Source organism: Dermacentor andersoni, chromosome 2 (assembly GCF_023375885.2).
Source record: "Dermacentor andersoni chromosome 2, qqDerAnde1_hic_scaffold, whole genome shotgun sequence".
Taxonomy (NCBI): Eukaryota; Metazoa; Arthropoda; class Arachnida; order Ixodida; family Ixodidae; genus Dermacentor; species Dermacentor andersoni.
In genome coordinates, this window is record NC_092815.1 from 85,463,608 (window position 1) to 85,486,696 (window position 23,089).

The window sequence follows — 23,089 nt, forward strand, 5'->3', positions numbered from 1 at the left end:
ATCAGCGTTCTTTGAAGTCAGACGGCGCCGGGAGCGTCGCTTTCTAACGGCCGCAACTAGTGTTCCTGCATATGCTCCCGTAGGGAGCCGAGTTGCGCATAGGTTCGCCATTATGTTCCAGCTCTCCAGTGAAGCCACTCCTCGCGCGCGGAGGCAAATGCCGCGCGGTGTTACATTTGCTTTTTTCTTTGCTGGTCGCGAGCTACATGCGGCAATTGTTCACAAGATGACACTCTTTAATGCAGGCTACGCTCGAACCATTGGCGTAGCCAGCCCCCCAAAGTTTACTTTGTATTTTTACTTTTACTTTGTATGTTTGAATCTTTACTATGGTCAGCCATATATACATGAACATACACAAACACGCACGAACGTACATATAGGGGAGTAAGACCCCCTCACCCCGAACTAAAATCCTACTACGCCCGTGGCTTGAACAGCTCAAAAGTTCGCTGCAGAAGCGCATTACCTTGCAACAAAACGCGGTGCAATGTTTTTCAGCATGCATATGAAGTTTTCTCGCCGAGAACAAAATGCAAGCAATATTTTGAAGGATGTTCAAAGAAAATTTCACACACGTAAGGTAGACAACTATGTGGGCGTATTTTTGCTGCCGAAACCAGCCGATTGATGTTCGTCGCCAAGATAACTATCATCCCTGCAGTTATGTCAGTGGCCGTTAACAGAGCGTCATTTATAACCGTCGTTCACTGCAGCGGCACGTTTCCGACATGTGCGGTGCAGACACGTAGATTTAAACGCATTTCAAATGTTCACATGCGCATATTTTATGCAAAGCTTATTTTTACTATTTATACATACCGCAGAATAAACAGGTGTTCGTAGCAGCAAATATGCTTGTAGAAAACGATTCAAGATGCAGGAGCTTTTAGATTAAATTTATTTCGTACAAGGGAGTGGATGACCAATGGCCGCTGGCAGCAGGGCAAGAGTACTGGTTCTTGGAGCCTTGGTGAGGGGGGGTTGGGGCAAAATTCAAAGCAACTGAAAAGGCAACAAGCTATTAAGAGTAACAACAGGCTATTTTTATTGCAATAATCACATCAAGCTGGCAAACTTGCAAAGTAATTATTCACACATTCCAGACTGTAATACGACAACACATTTTTCTTGATCTCTTCATACAACTCAGAGCAGAAGAACCAGTAGTTGAACACACTGTATCAAGTCAATAAAATCATTAAAGCAGACTTTGGCCACAAACCTGCCGTTGCTCCAAAGACCATGTGGCAACGGCGAGCTAGGCAATTGAGACAACAGAAAACAGCTAACTGAGAAGCATATCGCTTGTACACGATGTTGCCGTGCGTTCGGCCTGTGCCATCGAGGGGGGAATAACGACGACGAGTAGTTAGCCGTCCAAACGCGTGCAAATTGTGCCTGGCACTGAAATATTTGGTGGTAGACTTCACATTTGGTGCAGACGCAGCGCACACTACCGCAGACCGTAATCACAAGAGAAATACCACGGAAAATCGCTTTTCATGTGCATTTTCTTTAGTATCGCATAAGTTGATAGCAGGTGTGATCTAGCGGGAGTCTGTAGAAGAAATAAGTGACAGTGTTCGGGAACTTTGAAATAACCGCACGACGTCTAAGTCTGCGCTATGTGCGGCGTGCTGATGAGCATGAAATGTTATCAATGAACTTCGCTTGCAAGAGAGAGTACAATTTTGGAAGCGTTGGCGGGTGAACATACGAAAGCTTTCTTGCTACAGTGAGGCATTACGCTAGCCTTTGCGTTACGCGAACGGGAAGATACCGCTGAAAGTGATCGATGCAGGACGCAGTCCCAGATCCTTCGAAGAAAGCCGTACAAGCAACAACCTTCATGCAGATGCTCTTCGTAGTGCATCGAGTTCTTGTTTCACGACGTTGTAGGAACCTTAATAAAACACTTTCAGTAAGAAGCCAAGCAATGTTAATAGCAGCAAGAGAGATAAAAAGTGAGGAGAGAAGAGCCAGGGAGGTCAACATCACGAGGGTCCGGTTTGTAGCCCTACACTGGGGTTAAGAGGAAGGGGGAAGGAGTGAACCCTGAGTGCACGTGGGAGGATGCACTATAAACGGTCTCTCGAACCGGTGTACTTTAAAGGGACACTAAAGTGAAAAATGATTTCTGCATCAATAAATTACCGTTCTACAACACTAAAAACACCACTCTTACAACGATAAGACGTTTGGTAGGCCAGAAAAAGCGCAAGAACGAAATACGGGTGGCGGCGCCTACTTAAGTTCCCGCACCTGGGGGCTGTGACGTCTTGGATTCCGATGGCATCTGCTAGGGCCTAATAATTATATATAGCGGTACAGATTGACTGCATTGTGTTCTAAAGGAACCAAATATTAAACATGGCAAGTTTCGGGAACCTTTATTCAGCCAACGTGGCCCAAATGCGAAAACATACTTTGGAATCCCTGACGTCACGCTGACGTACCGGCGCTGGGGTTTCGGCGCGAAATTAAAATACTGATACTTGGACCTTCATTTTCTCATCTAATACTCAAGCAATTTTCTGAAATGACTGCCTGCAGGGTTCTCAAACAATGCTTCATTAGTCTAAACTGATTTATTGTTTCGCTTTAGTGTCCCTTTGAGCACGGCACTAGCGCATGAATCGCTTTTTGTGCCAGCGACGGGTGTGGCCACGGCCCCAGTACCTTTGACTTTGAGAACTGTCGAGAGTGCATGATACCGCTGTTGAAGCGCGAAACATTACAATGTTTACAAAGGCATATGACATTATACACTGATTATGAGAAATCACGCTAAAAAAAATTTAAGGCTGTTAAACTTAGGGCTGCTTGACTTAGAGATAGAAAGAGTTTAATACAAGCTGTTGATATCAGTTTTGCTATGTGCAGTGCGTGTCACTTCGAATGAAATGTTTTAATTGATACGAAGTGGAGAGGTAAATAAACGAGAAACTACAATGAAATAATTACAGATAATGAAATCAAACCAAGATGACTGACAAAAGTTCAAATAATGTCTATATATAAAACCTGAGTGGCGTAAGTAAAGCAGCAAGTCCTTTACGGCTTCAATTGCGTCCAGACTTTTGTCCCAGTGCCCTCGGAAATCACCAGTTTGTATTAGTCCTCGTATATCAAGTGAAGTCCTTCCTGCTAACTGCGCGGTAGTATAGCGGCGGCTGTGAGACAGCCTGTGCTCGATACACCGGGCAGCACGCACTCGGTCCACAGTGGCTAGGAGATTGACACCCCTCCTCAAATTAGTGCATGTTGGGACTCCGATTCCTCATAAAGTCACCCAACTTTTCCGTTCTGGCTAACGTCGCGGAACAATTCCTTAAACTTCACTGCTTAGGAGTTTCGAAGGCATGGATTTGCGACGTTTCCTCGTGCGACGAACGCAACGCCATCTCGACGTTACGCTCTCTAAGCCCGAGCGAGAACCTCTAACAAGCCCGCCGAGTCATACGGCATCGACCTTTAGCGCGGGCGCTGAAGCCGTTTGCTAAGCGGGCCCCGAGCAGCTATATATGTCCGGGGCTTGGCTGCCGACAATTGCGACCGAACCGCGGATGTGGCCCTGGATGCCGGGGCCTCGTTCGATTGCCATTGATCCCTTTCACCCCCTCCTCCTACTACCGCCTCCCGAGAGATTATCCTTCGTGTCGCGTTGCAGACACAAGGCGCTCCCCCCTTGCTCACGGTTTCCGAGCCCCAACGATGATTTGCGACACCTGGCTTCGTCTGAGAGCTCTTCGGAGCATGACTGCAGGCCGCTTTGCCAAGAAAGCTTGCCTCCGTGAGCGCCTGCGGCAACGTTCTGAAATACGAGGTGCGCCTAGCGAAAGTGCAGCACGTGATAGGAAGGCTAAAAAAAAAAGGAGAGAAGAGAAAGGAAGAGTTGTTACGTAAGGGCGTTGTAGTATTCTCGACATGTGAAGCATTAAAGTGTTTCCACGAAAACAGTTTCGTAACGCCAGAGCATACATGCGTTGTTTACGCCCTGCTGTCGTCATTTTTGTTAGTTTACCTCGTTCAGGCGGACGGGCGCGCGCCCCCGAGACCTTAGTACACGCGCGTCGGTACATGGAGGTTTCTATACCTTCGAGCACAGGCACCCTGCTGAGTAGAGCAGTCATCGGGGTTTTGATTTTGCCTTGTGAAAGTCATAAAGGGAACTTATTCCTACATATTGCCTAATGCGTACAAGAGAGAAATTGTATAGTTGCTGATTAATGGAGAAGGGCATAAGAGGGGAAAGGAAAGGCTACAGGCATCGCAACTATGTCACCTTCCAGCGGACACGTTCACTGTCCCATGGTCATGGGAAGTATACAGCCTAAAAGAATAAACAGGTAAGGCTAACGTTACGTTATAGCACACGTAAGTAAAATAGGACATAAGTAAAAAAGGGTCTCAGCTATTGATACTGCAAAAAAATTATGCAGATCCTACGCACTGTGGGAGTCTGTTATGTGAAGCATTTTGCAGGTACCTGGCTGTACGGCAGTGTTCGGGGTACCGCAAAAACATGATGAGGTGGACTAAGGTGTTCCCCTAAATTGACTAGTTGTGTATGAGTGGTTCGCGAGCGTACGTGTGTGTGTGATGACAGCAGAACTACGACGACCACGTTTTAGACAATCGTATGACGGCAAAGACATGATTTCTGCGCCGACCGTTAGACGCCAGCCTACGACATGACGATTGTTGGGTTCTACATAGGTGGTGGGCGAGCGTAAGCGCGATAAACACGAATTGTGACGGCACCAGCGACTACGTGTTACGCAATCATAAGTACGTATGGCTATTTCATGGGACGTATGTTAAAACGACGGTAACATTTGTAAGTTCGGCGAAGAAATGTTAGAACTTGATTAACTTCGGCAATCATGAAGTCTGTGCAACGTCGCGCAGTTTCTGCGTGGCGTAAGCCACTATACGAGGAAAGCACTGGATAAAATGGGCTGGTCGCGGAGATAGTGCACTCTAGCACGCGGTGCCTTAAAGCGCGAGCTGTCACAAGGAGAGAAGGCGACGGAGTAGCACGGGGCGCCTGCGCCGATTGTTTCAAAAGGCTGGCTGGCTTTGGAGCTAAAGAAGCACGCGTGTTGGGCTGGTACGTTTGTTGTCAGAGTTGGAGCGGTCATAGTCTTTGGGAGGACCTTGGGGCGACAGGACTAGGCGAGCAGGATTTATTTGCAGGATTTACATTTAAAATAAGACATACATCGACAGTCTAGCGTGACTCCCAAATGTAGCCCGCAAGACTAACATACAGCAAACAGCTTACGAGCACACAGCTCACGAGTACATTTCGAGCATGACAACGTGAAGCTCACTAGTACGCAGCTCACTAGTACATTTCTAGCACGACAACGAGCACGCAGCTCACTACGACGAGCACACCCTAGCAGCCGGCAAACGCTGCTTATAAGCACTTGTCCCCCCCTTGATTCCAAGCGAACGGAAACGTTCGTCCAGTCATCGTTCGACGTCACCGTTCGACGTCACCGAAGATGACCCGCCCTTTTTGGAGGAGGCGGGCTCACATACTCGTTTTGCACACACACACAGGTGTAAAGGTCCGGAGCCGACGTCAGAGGGGCTTCGTAGAACTCTGCTCCGTCCCGGGTGGCGCGGCCGGGTATCACATTCCTGAGCTGACCCCGCGCCACGTGGCTGCCGGTTATCCACAGTTCTCTGAAGTGCGCCCCGTCTGGTTGGATTGGAACACGTGCAGCGGGCTGAAATAGCTGGCACGTTGCCACCACGTACAGCCATTCCTAACATTGTATAACGTATTTCTGTGTGAATCGAGTAAAAGCAATAAAAAAGAAGAAATGCTATCGTGGCCTAACGACTAGAACACTCGGCTGATGTACTCAACGGCAGAGGTTCGCTCGATTCCCGCATCGCTCATACATAATTTTATTTTTCTTAAAGCGAAGCGAGACGGGAAGCCATACCTATAGCGCAAAGTGCCAAGAAATAAGGCAAGGAGTACAAAAACAAATACGCACGCAGACAGCCCATCCCATCGCGAATATTACATGATATTAAAACACCCATACACAGAGGGAGATGGAAATAGGGATACACAGACGTACAAGACGCACCGTTACGCAAAAAATATGTGTGCAATTGCGGTACACACACGGCACGTGCGCGTTGTGGCGCAGCGCCGTTCTGTGCGGACGCGGCCATAGAGCGGTGTGTGTGCATCGTGAACTGAGTGCACATAAATACGCTCAAGCAGAAATGCCAACGGAATTACAACATACGTCGGATGCCAGCCCAACATGAGCTGAACTTGGTAAAATTAAAAGTTTCATATACAGTACAGTTTCTACACGCGGCGCCCGCTTCGGAACACAAGTCCAAGGTATATGCACTTCGAGAAAGGTTATTAGAGCCTCGGGAAAGTACTCACGGGCAGGTTTTGCATCAACATCATTGTGACAAAAATCCACTTGAATGAGATCTCCATATATTGTGCAGGCCCACTAGCATTAAAGCACGGACGCATGCGTCGACAAGCGGCATAGAACACCCTTAAGAAATTCTCGCGGGCAAGCCAGCGCGTTGAAAAGCGTGTTGCGTTTCGATTTGGCTACATCGACAGGCGGAACCGCTGCAATTAGTAGTGATTATGCATGTTCGCAGTCTTATTCCCTTCTGCATTTAGAAAAGTACACGTTGCTTTGAAATTTAGGCCAATAAAGGCAGATAAAGTGTAAAACACAAGACAACAAGAACCTCAGAAGCCTCACATGCAAGCATGTAGATCATACAAAATGCACCGACAACCATTCCCATTGCGGCTAAACGATTACAGCGCTAGAATTTCCTCTGGTGATTTTTGTGGAAAACCCTATGGAGTTGGCTTGGCACAGGTGTCTCTCCGAGTGAACGTCTTTCACACAGCTGTGCCATGGCTGTGCCTCGAAGAGGGAAAGCACGAAGAACAGCTGTGGCATTTGCGTGGAAGAATTTGTAGAGGAAGCTCTTGCACAGTGGCACTGGTTAACAACTGGTGTTTGCGTGTTTCAGTGGGACCTCACAGACTATCTGTCAACGTCTCAATTGGGAGGCGCAAATTATTGTGTGCTTTCAATGGGTGTATAGAGGCGTTAACATGAAGCGTCACGTTTCCCGACTTCTCGTAATGTACACTTCTAGCACACGCGCAATTCTGCCAGCCACGCGAGACCAACAGCGTCTCGGTATTGTACGTGTGTGATAGCCGACGAGATGCTCGCATCCAACAATTGCCAGAACGCGTGGGATGGGCACTCTTTTTTTTATTGCGATATCAATTATACGGACACCCGAGGCGCGTTCGCGCCGTTGCCGTTGCCGTGCTGTCCCGTTCTCAACGGCGCAAACGTGCTCATGCGCTAAGGGTTATAGAGTCTCCAGAGAAGCAGAGCGCGTTTGACTGGGAGCAAAAAAAAGATGACAGTCACTTAAGTATCCTTACGTGATTTAAATGCGAAAACATTAGGATTTGTCATCACCTAAAATTAAAGCTCAACCTTAATCCACCTTGCCATAATTTGTACGAACATTAATCCACCTTAATGCACCTTAATCCACTTCACTCCATCTTAATCCAACTTAATCCATCGTAATCCACCTTGCTCTAATTTCTACCAACCTTAATCCACTTCAATCTGCATTAATCCATCTTAATCCAATTTCAGACGTGGGCCACGGCTCGTCTTCGCTTTCCTCCCCTTTCAAGTTTCCTCCTTCCAAGGTGCTTCTTTCAACTGCACTTTTAAAAAATGTGGATAATCTGTTCTTGTACATACCTGTGCGGCTACGTATGCAGTTTGCACCGTTCATGGTTATGCGTACATTGTACGTACTCTGTAAACGCACATGCATACCTATGCATACACATGCAAACACATATCGTTACAGGTATTTCTACATGCTCGAAATTTAGGTTATTGTTTTTAGTTTGTGTGTGTTTTATGTGCACATTTATTTTTATAATGGCGATCTGTGCATTCATCGGACGGAACGCTATTTGCTCTGTTTATTTTTTGAGAGGTGTTATTTTTTTGAGCGAGAGATTGAACTTTATCAAGAGCAGACTATAGTTGTTTGGTCGCCTCGCTGTTTCTCTGCCTTTTAATACAAAATAAGCTCGTAAATCTGCGCTTTCCATACATGTGACGTGCTGAATTTGGAGTGCATGAGATACATTCGCCACTTTGTACATTCTATAAAAAAATAAAAATAATTAGTCTCTAGCTACAGAACAAACACCACGCTGGAGCACGCCATCAGGATAAAGTTGTGCTTCGTTGCTTGTAACGAAAGGGCGGAATCGGGATGGGGCGTCGTGTCGAGCCACCACACCCGGGTGCCGCTGACCCAACTACTGCCCGGTAGCTGCCAGGGTGCTGTTGCTTCTATCCAGCAGGAATCGCCTTGCGTGCTGCGCCGTGCCAACGTCTCGAACACGCGTATACAGTCAGAACACCGTCCAAAGAGACCAAGCTCAACGCTTAACCTTGCTACCGCTTTGAATGATTCGCCATTCGGGGGAACTGTCGATGCTTTTGGTGTATTCTTGGCTTGGCACATTCGTGTGTTTGCCAGGTATATGTGCACGTGTTTATGGGGGAATTAGCCTTTTTCTTTTTCAACTTCTCAAATGCATTTTAGCTTAGCCAGCTCGATCAAATGGGCAGGCTGCCTTCCCACTTTTCTGCACTTATTAAACAGCAATTCTATCTTGAATAGTTTATCGCTGCCATATCGATAAGAATGCGACAGAGGTTAGTTCCGGAGGCCAGAAATGTGGCAATAGCAGCTCTAATCCAGCCGGGAACGCCGCGCGTTAGAAATGGCCGAACGGAAAAGCACATATGGCGTGTGAAAGTTGCGACACTCTGTGTATACACTGCAGGAACCTCGATCCCCACTTTTCACCGACAAACAAACATGCGCCCTTGCGTCCATCTGGTGTCGCTAATCGTGTGCAAATGCCAACAGGAAGTGCCTGTAGCGTGTGTCAGTCTTCGAACACTCAGTCGTCGAACGGCGCAGATGATGAAGTTTCAAAGCGCGCACCCCGTAATATTACCTGCACCGGTTCCAGCTCGAATGAACCATCCAGCATACTGCGGTGTCGCTTTGTTAAAAAAGAAGAAAAAAAAAACAGCGTATAGGGAGCTAGTCTCTACGCGGAATTCATAAAATATGCACGGGCTGGAGGCTTGCCTACTGTAATGCGGAGCATAAGAACTTCGCCCCGATATTGTCGCGTATATACGAAAAAAATAAGAAACTGGCAGCTGTATAGGTACGGCAAGTGCTGAGCATGCTGGAACGCTGTAGCCGGCGTTTCACGGTCGAAAGCCACGAGTCGCCGCACACTTCAGAAGCCTGAACTTCCATCGGGTATTTACTCACCGCCGATTGCGGCTGCGCGCGCAAGTTCCGCCAGTGCCGTGCTAATGAAAGAGTGCCTCGCGCAGCTGCGCCGGCTATATACCCCCGCGAAGGCGCGGCATATCGAACCCTCGAGCACAGACGGTGGAGGCCCATCCATTGTAGTCTCCGGTCGAAGCTCTGACGGATGTGCACACGGCCGAACTGACGCAGGGACGTGCAGATAGCCCACCGTAGTGTATCGACGACCCGCGGTTGCAAACGGGCGGCTTCACAGGAAACGGATATATGCGGCCCGTAAGCAATAAGTGTCAGCTGACCGCTTTGACGAACAAGTTGCCGCCATCGTGTACGAGCGAGAAGGCGCACGGGGCAACGTGTGCCTGTTACGGGCGTCTAAATTGAGCGCGACGTTTTCTAAACGTAATGACGAGCGCACTGTATTGTTTACGGATCAGCTGTAAGACATAAGCCATCTTTCAAGTACGTTACCTTGGTTCCATTGTCCCCTGAAGAGTGCGAAGATATTCGTAAAGTACGGAGGGACAAAACGCGCTGACACACTGTGTAGACCCCACGTTTAATCGCTGAAGGCTTTCGGTGTTGAAGTTTTTTTTCAAGTAAGCTCGTTCCTGCGAAACTAGTGCATTAGGTGGTGCGTAAGCGAGGTTGTTTTCATTACAAACAACGCTGAAGCCCGTGCACTTTCTGACATCGGAATTAAGGTGCACAAGCTGAGGCTTTCAAATGTTCTAAGGGACCTCCAGGTTGGGTCAGCGGTGTAGATTGATCGCTTGCCACTGATACATCCGCTGCAAGCCTTTTCTCTTGCACCGCCCGCGTCTGTTTTGTCGTTTCATCTCCAGGGAGTATAAACCGGGCTGCAAATGGGGTCCTTTATGTGCACACGTAGTTGAGAGGAAACTTTAGCAAAGAGTCATGCAATTTGTCCAGTCTATGCCCCCTGGGCAAATAAATGTGTTTTCTTTCGTGCGGCCAACGGACCATGATGCTGCGTGCACTCGCCTCATGTGCGATGTTGCGCATCTCAAAGTAACGTCGTGACAAAGTAACTTATTATATATTAAACATCATATAGTGAACGAGAAGAAAGTAAACCGAGGCGGCCCGACATTTATTAGTCATATCACAAGAAGTAAAAAGAATGACATCAAGGACAGCATAGGGGAAATAACGTGAAGTTCTTAATTGAATTAAAGAAATCATAAATGAATGGTAATGAAAGCGGATTGCAGAGAACTGTCTGCAGGTGGGATACGAGCTCACGTCTTTAAGAATAAGGCATCTTTGTCTCTTGCAAGGCAGGTGTGGAGAGAGGGAGGAAATAACCTGCGCTGCCATATAATCCAGGTGGATCTGTGCAGCTCCACCCTAATACAAGAAAGGTGGACGGGCTCGTCCAACTTATAGCTCTGTGGCTTTTCCCTTATTCTCTGTCATTAATTACGACCGAGCGTCTTGCATCTATTGACCCATTCTTTTTTTTTCTGGAAACATGGTTGAGGCATTACAGAAATAGAGATCTATACCTAAAAATAAATAGTTAGGCTGTTTCTGTCTCGTCTTCATAATTACAAACGGTAATTAGTTCCGAATGTTTCAGTCTTTGGCTATGTACCACTCTTTCACAAAAGCAACGGAAATCTTCACTAGAAGGAATGTATTCACGCCTTTAAATTGGCTTAGGTCATTCCAGTGCAAAAATTAGCCCCCATTAGCAAGACGCACGCGCAGAAATGCGTCGAACTTTTCACAAAATAGTGTAGCGTCTCGTCACGTGACATAATGCACCGCTTCCCGCTAGCAGAAGGTATACATATCATACCGGACATATTCTGCACCGTCTATTTTCGTTGCAGCTACTCAAGAAACGATCAAAAATAAGTTGTGTTTTCACATGGAGACACCGTGCTAAGACCGAGCTGCAGATCGTTAAGTGTCGACCTGTTCGGCATCGTTACTTATTATGTGCAGCAAATCCTCATCAGAAAGGGGAAGGAGGCGAGAAAGAAGCTTTGATTGGAATTCACTCATGTAGCGCGGACTTCCGCGATACTATACCTTTTCCCCATGTTGTTATAGCAACACCTCGCTATACATCACCTCTCTTTAATCTCATGAAGCAGATTTTTCATTGCACGTGGGTATCGCAGACGGCGTATTAGATGTTTCAGTTGCCAGGCACTTCCTAGGCTCTAATACCGAAGCGATGAAACGACTTGTTCATTATGCATGATTTCCTTCATGTGCTGATAGCTCTCATCGAACTTTCAGGGAGACACAATTCTATAGGAAACCGTTGCGACGGAGATCTAAACGTCCGCACTACCTCATCAACCAAGAATATTAATGTCCACTGTGATCGAAGACATGAAAGATCCGCAGCTCCCTAAAATCGATCAGTCACTACGAAGCAAACAAGGCGCGAACAGCGAACTGAGTAGCGACTATACGACATTGAGCACCGCGGTGGCGCGAAGAAAAGACTAACCCCGCCTACGCCGTTCCGTTTTCTTCGTTAGGAAAGTCATCGAACATTTATGGAGAGCAACTTTTAAGCCGGATCTCATCAGGGACGTCGGATTAGACGCCGGCCGCTTTCGATGTGTAATGCAGCTGTTTGACGCGTTTGCGCGCTGTCAGCTGCTCATGTTTTCTGGTATTGGCGGAGTTGCTTGGCTTCTCTGACATCAGCGCTATACGAATTTCGGGGAAGGCGCTCTCTTTTGCGACGCTCATGATGGACCTCTTAAGACATTCATGGAATGCGTCTTGTCGCAAGGAACAAACGAACCACTTCGTCGTCTGTTTGCGATGCCTGGCGGTGATTGTTGCAAAAGGACATTGGCAGTTCTATCATCGAATTTGTTTTTTTTTCTCTTTTCGTATTGATGCTAGAGTAGCTAAGCGCGTCGTCCTCTCAAGAGAATAAATGTGTTAATCACGCTTTGTGCAGAAAAACGCGCACGGTAACTCTATGAGAACATTCTGCATATACTTACTTTATCGTTGAAAAACACAAGTCGGTGGTTGTCAAAGTGCGAATACCATGGAGTGGTGCGTTGCTGTCGGTGTGTCTGTTTCGTAGTTGTGTGATGGCAAAGCAAACATTATTTTGTTTCATATATCAACTGACAGCGACCATTTCTCGCTGTGGCATCCCTTCTTCTTCCTCTTTTTTTTTAGGAGATGAAATTCCTTCGGGCGGCCGTGACGTATGCAGTTTACTGCAGTGGTTTGTGAGAAAGCGCCATCACCAGCGTGGTTGAAATGTAATGCTGCTAGGAACGGAATGGAGGTTCGATTAGCGTTAACTATAGAGCTGAAGTAATTTGTATCAAAAGTTAAAACAACAATACTTTTAGCCTTTCTGCATTTATGTACGTGTTATATGGCTATGGCGAAAACAGCTAGCTTGTTCAAAAACTTGGCGCGCGCTGCTACAGCTCTATCTCCCGACACCTTTGATAGCCGTGCAAAACCTCACTTCCGTGTAACTTGTGTTCGAGAACAATCAGATTGTCTCCGATACAACTCATATTTGCCTTTATATTTCAACAACTTTCACGCTCCAAGAGGCAGGTTTTTGAGAACTCGCTGTCACACCACCTTTTGATGCCTGCTTGCATTTAACATGTGCGCACGGTAGCCATGTGCAATTCGGGCTATTGTCGCATCATTTCCTTGCGAGTAATGCAAACAATACGAAAAAGTACGAAACTATGGAACTATGTGCAGAACGCTTAGGCTGCTAATCGTGACTTCGGCAGAAACTATAATGCCACTCTATTTTGAGGTGATGGCTGCTTCACCCCATAGCCGCTCTAGTAGACGTAAAAACGTCTTTGGCATTATAGTGGAATGGAATTAAGGTCTATGAGGTGAATTGGGTAAGTGGAGACCACTTCAGGGGGCACCGAACGACAAAGTACTACCTGGCTGTTTGCTTCTTTACTTGCTTTTCTTTTTAATTTTTAAAGGTGTCTTTTTTTTTCATTAATTCTCTTTTTCTAGCGTTTGCCTCACGGGCCAGCACTGTGTACTTTCGGCGACGTTATGAATTCTCGTTCAACACTACGCGTACGTCCTCACTTTCAATCAATGTATACGCAGCGCGCATCCCTCGTGTGTGCACAGCAACGACCAGCCTTGAAGCAATGGACACGTCGCGGAGCCTGCTGCTGAGCCTCGCCGCTCTGGCCCTGCTGGGACCCGCGGTGACGTCAGCCTTCTACAGGGGAAGGCCGGGCAGCAGCCTGGCGCTGGCCAAGCGACTCGAGACTGAGCTCGCCGAGGACGAAGAGTACACCGCGCTGCCCGGTGAGCACGTTGCAACATTCCTTCCTCCCGAAGATTACACGCTGTGCAGAACTCTAGTGCAAAAAGTCCTTTTTTTTTTTGGTGACTGTTCAGTTTTCCGTGAGCCTTCCATGTCCAGCCTTACAAAAGCGAGAAGGTCGCCCATTTTCAATATGCCTCCCATACCTGATATGATCCCCTGGGGCACAGGAACAGGGCCATGATCAGAAAAGCGTCTTGGTGCATACAACGTCGGCTTTTAAGGAAAGAAAAAAGAAAGGAAAAAAAGGAAAAAATAATCAAGAAAAAAGAACTAAACAATCAAACAAAAAGCCGACGATAATTTGGGTTGTAAATCCGCTTGCACTTTTATTGCCACCACTGCCACGACCACGCACTTTGTGGGTCGACTAACGCATCAACCAGAAAACGTGTTACATTAAAGAACTCGATTCATAGCCCCGGCAATTTCGAGTGGCCGGTAGGCTCATGCAAACATTTGGGTATTATAACTGCGCGGAATTGGAAAAAGACAACACAAAGACAAATAAAGTTATTTTTATTTTTTATTTTATGCGTCTTCGTTTCTCTTCTTTTTTGTGTGTGTGTGGTGTCTTTCTTCGGACTTTGCGCAGAAAGGACTCATAATTCATTTGTCATTGTAGTTTATCATAATTCATTGCTGAGGTAGAATTCGACCGTGTCATACCCTAGGTCAGTGTTCTTGATGGTTCTGTTTCGGAGATTCTGTTTCGTAACATTACCGTAAGCGTTGATGGCTCAGTCAATCAACGCGCTCTGAAACGGAAACAAAAGGTTCATCTGTGCGACGTGCATGTCAAACTGTCTCGCTGTCTCGTATGTGTGTTCGCCTCTTTCGGAATATGGTATGTGTTGCAGCTTGGAGTCGCGTTTTGCGCATTTATGCTCATGTGTACCTCGTTTGCTAGTTCTTGCTCTATTCACGCGTGATTTCCAAAACATGGAACGAAACTTGTTATTATATCATGTTACCACTATTCCAAAATGACTAGCCTTCATAAGGTGGCACTATACTTTTCCGTTAATTTCAGTTCAATGTGCGATCAATGATCCCTAGAGGCGGCGATGGTACTGAAGGCGTCATTTATGACGTCGACGTTGCCAACCCGAACGACGACCTGCCAATACTGATCAAACCAACGACAGAAGGAACTTTCGTTACGAGGATTTTCAGACTGGGAAACACACGCTGTGTGAAGATTTTGTTTGAAGAGAGAGAGAGAATGAAGAAGAAAGGCAGGGAGATTAACCAGATATGAGTCTCCGGTTTGCTACCCTACACTGGGGATGGGGGATAGGGGTTAGAAAGATGACAAAGAGGAAAACGCAAAAAAAAGCAAAAAGAAGAAACACGCACACATGCAGACACACACACACAAAAGGCGTTCCAGTTAAAGGCGTTCGCAAAGGCCGGTAGATCGCAAAAAGCGCAATAGCGCTTGAACGGCCTTCTTCTGTGACGTTAGCTCACTTCAAAGTTGTAGAATTCTTTTTTCGGATAGCGATTTTGTTTGAAGGAGACAGTCTTCCTTCCCACGTCAAAGTAGGACACGTGCGCCATCCAGTACAACCATTCGTACCGAAGTCCCTCCATTGTTTCGAGTGTTGCAAGATTAGCCACGTAAAGGGCGTCTGCGTGAACAACGTCGTATGCCCGCGGTGCTCTGAGTCTCATTCAGAGGACGCCTGCAGCACAGACGTTCTAAAGTGTCCTAACTGCAGTGGTGCTCACAAGGTCTCGTCAAAGGATTGCCCGGGGGTGCGGAAGGAATTCGCGATCCTCAAACGAATGGTGCGGGACAATTCAACGCATCGAGAGGCTGCTGCCGTTCTTCGGCGACGTCGGCATCGACACCAAAAACGTTCACGAAATACCGCAGCTGCAGATAGTGACACGCCATCTCCAGGCAGACGAATTGCCGCATCAAAGCATAGTATATACCACTAATGCAGATACAAAGAAAGCAAACAAAGCGGAAAGGCTCGCCTCTCCTGAAGAATGGCCTGAGCTACCGAGGGCACAACGCCCTGCTAAGTTACATCAAAGGGCACCGGCCTCGACGGCTTCGGCACTGTCCTCAACTTCAAGCACAAAGACAATCTTTGTCCAACACACTGACCCCCGTATTCAGAAATTCAACTTAAGTGGAAGCTCATGCTTGACTTAATCTAAGTGACGCCTATCGTGAACGCGCCGAAGGAAACGCAGTGAGCGTCTTTGGGCACATTAACGCCAGGCGTCATTTAAATCAAGTCAAGCATGGGCTTCGACTTAAGTTGCATTTCTGAATACGGGGGTGAGGAAACTTGATGATCGTCCTCTGAGTGAACAGGCAGTACTAGAGCACCGTCCCCACCGATCATCGGCTCAGAAGGCAGTAAAGACACTTTTGTGCTTTCTCAGAACGTCTGATTTCCCTTCTTCCCCTTCTCCCTTCCCTCAGCGTAGGGTAGCCAACCAGACTCTTGACTGGTTAACATCCCTGCCTTCCTTATATCCTTCTCTCTCTCTCAGTTCAATAAAATAAATAAGAAAAACACTGTTTCCTCAACAAAGCCCTCTTATCTCTATGTTGCCTCCACGATTGCAGTGGTGATTATACAATTCCAGCTCCAGAACTCCTTCTCATTTTCGCACAAAGCACACTACGGCAGCTCCCGGCTTGTCTGTCACGACAGATTCGCGTACGTCACATCGCGTTTATTCACTATGAGTGCACATATAAACAAGTTGGCACAGATGACGTGCAGAAAGCGGTCGCAAAGTGAAACACTACAGTGAGACTTAAGCGGAAGCTTTAGCTCGGGTGCTCCTATCTATATACATGTAAAAGGAGAATTCGTTTTTCTCGGCAACCACTGTACCAAATTTGACGCGGTTGGTTGCACTTAAAGGAAAATCTCAAAATCTAGTGGCTGTTCGTTTCGTACTTCTGATTTAGTCGTCAATTTTTTACTAAAAACTGGCAAAGATCACAAATTTTCAGAAAACGAAACTATCAAGTTTAATAATCTGTAACAATGAAAAATTATATGACAATTCTGTGAATTGCATCTGATAGTACATCTAAAGCGGACGAAATGTATATCTTACACATGAATCTGAAAAAAATTTTGTAATCTGCAAATACAACTTTTGCGGAACCCTTGTGCACAACGTAACCAATTCACGTAAGATATAAATTGACATACATAATTTGTCCGCTTTTAATGATCTAATGGATGTCGTTTAAAGAAAAGCGATATCTGCTCTTGATGCAGAGCTATTATTCTGCAAACTTCATGCACCTATGTTTTGGAACTTTCGAGTTTTTAAAAATTGTTTTAACAAAATTCAGGCCCTAAGTCGAGATTCCGCTTCCAACAGTCACTATAATATACCTTTCTCTCTTAAATTCAACAAATCTTATTAAGATCGGTCCAGGGGTTGTCTCAGAAAATGGTTTTTGCGTTTTACATGTGTTTGCATAGGCCGCGTCGGAGTTGGGCCCGAGCTAAAGCTCTCTCTTCCTAATAACGGCGCTTGTCTGATGACTTCTATACCATACGCCACCGCAGGCACCCTGGAGGCGTTCGAGTGGCGCTCCCGGTTCCCCCCGGCGCTGCCGGCGGACGTTAGCAGCTTCTACCCTTTCTTCAGGCCCGCGTCCCTCGCCAAGAAGAACAAGGACGCACCCCGGTCTCTGGACCCGGCCGGAGCGAACCGCAAGTTCCAGACGCAGGGATGGAGGCGCTGATCACGACGAAGCACCGGACGCTATACATTAAAGCCCACGTTTGACCGTTTCTTGCCGTACGGCTGTCGGCTGTCTTTCTCTGTAACCCGGAAGGGGACGAGCTGGTGTCCAACGCTCGCACCCATGCCTCCCTCACGATCCGGCATCGTAAGTTTCGTCATCGATGTTGGACGCCCCACGGGACACCTTGTACGTCTTAGCGAGGAAGCTTGGGTTTGTTGGTGATTCATTGGAAAAAGGACACAACGCAATATGAACAGTGACACGAGAGAGCGCTGTGTGCGTGTCACTCTCTCGTGTCTCCATCTTTTTTCTTTTATTTATTGCGTTGCCTCCTTTTTACCTTGTACGTGTCCTGCTCTTCTGAAACAGGCATGTAAACTGTGGAATTTGAACTATCCTTCTAGGATGAATCAGTATGAGCTTATCTCACAATATGATAATGGAGTATAACTGCGCCAGTAAACTTTCTCGCATATATATATATTAAGGTTTGCGAGAGGAACTTCGCATTGAAGTTGAAACATCTGGCACAGCAAGTAGCCGTAAAATATACATTAGAAACCCGTCGATACGTTTCTTAGGGGTCCGCATCCGCAAAAAACGTAGCATCAAAGAAGTCCGCGAATACACGCAAAATTGCCGCGCGACTGGCCGCTCAAGGCTCTGCGTGCGTTCGCGGGCTTCTTTCACACTCGGAAAAACAATTTTATATAGCCCGTATTGAGCAACAGAAAGCTGTATCTGGAGCTTTGCATGTTGCTCTATAATTTTCTCATTGACACTTTTCATCTAGGATATATATCATTGCAGAAGTTAATTATTTAATGCTAATTATGTAATTAGGCGGAATGCAAGAAATAATAATCTGAGTATCTCCAAGCGACGGCAAACAATGTTATAACTTGGTTCTGTCCTGCTACGTGGCATTTGCATATTTTTTTTAAATCTTGGAGTATGATAGTTTGGACACCCTGTTAAGCAGATTCGTAAGTTACGTGTCAGTAGCTGGTGCTCAGAGGAGCATTATGTGCTGTGACCGACAGGAGCAGAATACGTTATTCGTTGATTTACGTTGGTGCGCTTCGCACGCAATAGCGACAATATTGACAAACCTCCTGTTGCACTTGCTCTCATTTTCCCCCGCTATATGGACCGCATACTATGCCTACAATTATAGTGAACGGAAAGATATAAAGCAGGCTTAGAAATAAAAACGTTTTGCAAATTATACTTGCCGGAAATCAATAGATCTTTGGAAATGGCTCAGTTACTAAGAGGCAGAAGCTATATTCGTGTCAAAAGAGAATGACCGCAACCTTCTAGATGCAATGCGCTTATCGCTACAAATTTCGATAACCCTGAAAAATGGTGCTAAGCTTCCTGCTCCGGCAGAACAAGTGGTCGGAAGTGGTGTGTCCAAGTTTCGTTGAACACAAAATGTTTACAATTTGGGACGAACACAAGGACTACAGACAATCATAAGCAGATATTATTGCATCCCCAGTCGACTGTCGCATTACGTAGACTCACCACACAAGCTGCTCAAGCTACCTTCGCATCGACAATATCGACCTGCGCACGAGAGCTATAAGAGAACCATCTTAAATCACCTTCCGATATATTAGCGTCTGCTTGTACAGGGTGCCCCGGCTAACTTTAGCCAGATATTTTTCATTTTTTTTTAATGTGCTAATGCCACGTAGCTGGACAGAACCAAGGTAATGTTGTTTGCCGTACGTCGCTTGGAGATATTCATTTTTTTTTTTTCGTTACGCCTGATTAGATAATTCGTATTAATTAAGTAATCACCTTCTCAAACATTATAATTAGATGACAAGTGTCATGAGAAAATTGTAGAGTGACGTAAAAAACTCCCGGTACAGCTTTCTGTTGCTCAGTACGTGCTACATAAGAGTGTTTTTCCGAGCGCGAAAGAAGCCAGCGCATACAGGCAAAGTGCCTCGAGCGGCCAGTCGCGCGGCAATCTTGCGCGCGTTTGCGGGCTTCTTTCACGCTCGCAAAAACATTTTTATGTAGCTTGTAGACTCGGCTTCATCGTCATTGCAGGCAAACAGACTGCGTGTCTCTACAAATTTAGTATAACTTCCCACGGGCGAGCTGCGCTTGCACCGTCGATACCCAGACAGCACGACGGCGGCGCCATCGCGCCTCGAGTGTCCACGTAATTACTATCGCAATAGAAGCGCGGGCAGGAGGAAATAACACTGTACCTAAGGGGCTATAAAGTCAGCACGAGTACATGGCCGCGGAATCTGAGTCGCCGCCGTCGTCTTCATCGTGACACGAAGCGCCCGTATACGTCGCACTATATTCCCGGCGGCAAAAAAAAAAAAAGCGTTCTCTGGTGCGTTCTGTCTCGCAAAGAGCGAGGAGTGGAGTAGAACGGTTTGAGAAGGAGAACACGAACAGTCTCAGTCACTGGTCCAGCAAATGACGACGACGACGCAGTCCTGGGAGGACAGCTCAGTATGTCAGTATGCAGCTTCTTTTATTTATTTATTTTCGTGAAAAGAGCTCGATCAAACTCGTGGATTTGTATTGTTGTGACATTGGAGCAATTGGTCAAGCAAGAACTTAAGGATTTCAGTTTGTTCACAGTCATCTTTCTTTCTTTTTTCCTTTTTCCTAGAAGTCTTACGGATTTCTGAGAAGAAAAGCTTTTTCTTAGAACTTATTTTTCTGAACATCAGAGGTCCGTATTAAACGCTTGCAGTATATACATCACGCGCAAAAATTTAATAGAAAATACTGAGGGCACGGTGCGGACGCATATAAACAATTCTGTCTGTGTGAAACTGCATGTCCGCTGCTATACTTATCGTGTGCAAACATCCCGCCTTCTCCCCCCCCCCTTCTCGCTCATGTGCATGACATACAACAACGCGCGCCCACGTCTTGCATATTGGACATATGCGCTGAACAGAAGAAACGTGAAGCCACGGGGTTTCCACATTCGTTTCGCTCGCGTAAACTCGTTCGTAGTGTTTCCATCCAATTCCAATTTGCTGTTATAACGCATTCATGGGAAATGCACTGGACTCTGAACGCAGCTGGGAGTTCGTTGATTGCGACCAGTGTATCTCGTGTTTCATTTCGTCAGTGTTCTTCTTTTTCACCACTGCGACAGGAGTTGCATACTTTTTTAAACACGGAGTCTACTTGGAATAAATCGTTTTCTTGCATATCTGCTGCTGCGTGCCAGTGTTCCTCCTCTCTCTCTCTCTCTCTTTGACGTTGTTGTTGCTCTTCAATGATAAAACAAACATGAGCAAATGGATTGCGTTGAAAAAGAAATAAAGAGATGCATCAGTGGAGATGCATCAGTGACGAAAATTTCAGCACGCGAGGGTGTGTAGCAAAAAGCATTTCATGTGCAAAGTAATTTAAAAGCCGAGACTAGCATCCCATTCCGACTAATGGTTCCGATGATAGTATGTGACCACGAAATCTTGTCATTGTGACATTTTACCTTTGATTTTCGGATTCGTCACTAGCCATTCCATTAGTTTTGAGTTGTTACTGAGCTATATCTTTATTGCTTTGTTTTATCAGAAATTCCATTTCTTTTTTCTTCGTCATGAAGGCATATTACCAACAACTTTGCCTGCTGTCATTCTTTGCTTTCGTGAAGACTATAATTACGCTCGCAAATCTTTTACACGGCCCTGTTCGTTTTACTGTTGTAGCACCTGTTCAAACTGAAGTTTCGTTTTTTTTCTGCAACAAAACCAAATGCAAATAAAAATCTCAGTGCCATTCCACTCTGTGAAGAAGGATGACCAGCGAAGCTGTGAATGCGGGCCCCTCAATGGCGAACTGCACCTCTGCCGAGGGTCGGCCCGGCATTGCACTTTCTTCGGGCTCGGCCCATTTATGGGGAGTGCTCTTAACGCCTGCTTCACCTCCGCCGAGGGTCAGCCCTGCATTGCACTATCGTCGGGCTCGGCCCACGCATGGGGAGTGCTCTTAACGCCTGCTTCACCTCCGCCGCGGGTAGGGCCGGTATTGCACTATCTTCGCGCTCGGCCCACGCATGGGGAATGCTCCACGCCTGCTTCTCCTCTGCCGAGAGTCAGCCCTGCATTGCACTATCTTCGGGCTCGGCCCACTTATGGGGAGTGCTCTTAACGCCTGCTTCACCTCCGCCGCGGGTAGGCGCGGTATTGCACTATTTTCGCGCTCGGCCCACGCATGGGGAATGCTCCCCGCCTACTTCACCTCAGCCGAGGGTCGGCCTGACATTGCACTATCTTCGGGCTCGGCCCATTTATGGGGAGTGCTCTTAACGCCTGCTTCATCTCCGCCGCGGGTAGGCCCGGTATTCCACTATCTTCGCGCTCGGCCCACGCTTGGGGAATGCTCCACGCCTACTTCACCTCCGCCGAGGGTCGGCCCGGCATCGCACTTTCTTCGGGCTCGGCCCATTTATGGGGAGTGCTCTTAACGCCTGCTTCACCTCCGCCGCGGGTAGGCCCGGTATTGCACAGCTTCGCGCTCGGCCCACGCATGGGGAATGCTCCACGCCTGCTTCACCTCTGCCGAGGGTCAGCCCTGCATTGCACTATCTTCGGACTCGGCCCACTTATGGGGAGTGCTCTTAACGCCTGCTTCACCTCCGCCGCGGGTAGGCCCGGTATTGACTATCTTCGTGCTCGGCCCACGCATGGGGAATGCTCCCCGCCTACTTCACCTCAGCCGAGGGTCGGCCTGACATTGCACTATCTTCGGGCTCGGCCCATTTATGGGGAGTGCTCTTAACGCCTGCTTCATCTCCGCCGCGGGTAGGCCCGGTATTCCACTATCTTCGCGCTCGGCCCACGCATGGGGAATGGTCCACGCCTGCTTCACCTCTGCCGAGGGTCAGCCCTGCATTGCACTATCTTCGGGCTCGGCCCGCTTATGGGGAGTGCTCTTAACGCCTGCTTCATCTCCGCCGCGGGTAGGCCCGGTATTGCACTATCTTCGCGCTCGGCCCACGCATGGGGAATGCTCCACGCCTGCTTCACCTCTGCCGAAGGCCAGCCCTGCATTGCACTATCTTCGGGCTCGGCCCACTTATGGGGAGTGCTCTTAACGCCTGCTTCACCTCCGCCGCGGGTAGGCCCGGTATTGCACTATCTTCGCGCTCGGCCCACGCATGGGGAATGGTCCACGCCTGCTTCACCTCTGCCGAGGGTCAGCCCTGCATTGCACTATCTTCGGGCTCGGCCCACTTATGGGGAGTGCTCTTAACGCCTGCTTCATCTCCGCCGCGGGTAGGCCCGGTATTGCACTATCTTCGCGCTCGGCCCACGCATGGGGAATGCTCCACGCCTGCTTCACCTCTGCCGAAGGTCAGCCCTGCATTGCACTATCTTCGGGCTCGGCCCACTTATGGGGAGTGCTCTTAACGCCTGCTTCACCTCCGCCGCGGGTAGGCGCGGTATTGCACTATCTTCGCGCTCGGCCCACGCATGGGGAATGCTCCACGCCTACTTCACCTCAGCCGAGGGTCGGCCTGACATTGCACTATCTTCGAGCTCGGCCCATTTATGGGGAGTGCTCTTAACGCCTGCTTC

At 47.5% G+C, this 23,089-nt stretch overlaps 1 protein-coding gene across 2 annotated transcripts in view; it reads left to right on the forward strand.

Moving 5' to 3' along the window:
- LOC126541708 (uncharacterized) overlaps positions 1 to 17,556 on the forward strand; it is a 66,287-nt gene extending 48,731 nt beyond the window's left edge. Inside the window, exons 2-3 of one of the 2 annotated variants that reach the window (XM_072286460.1) lie at positions 13,543 to 13,749; positions 17,329 to 17,556. In XM_072286460.1, the coding sequence (XP_072142561.1) occupies positions 13,543 to 13,749; positions 17,329 to 17,507 (386 nt within the window). In that variant the 3' untranslated portion in view covers positions 17,508 to 17,556. The remainder of the gene's footprint in view (positions 1 to 13,542; positions 13,750 to 17,328) is intronic. The other variant, XM_072286461.1, reaches the window with a different exon arrangement.
- The last annotated feature ends 5,533 nt before the right edge of the window (positions 17,557 to 23,089 follow it).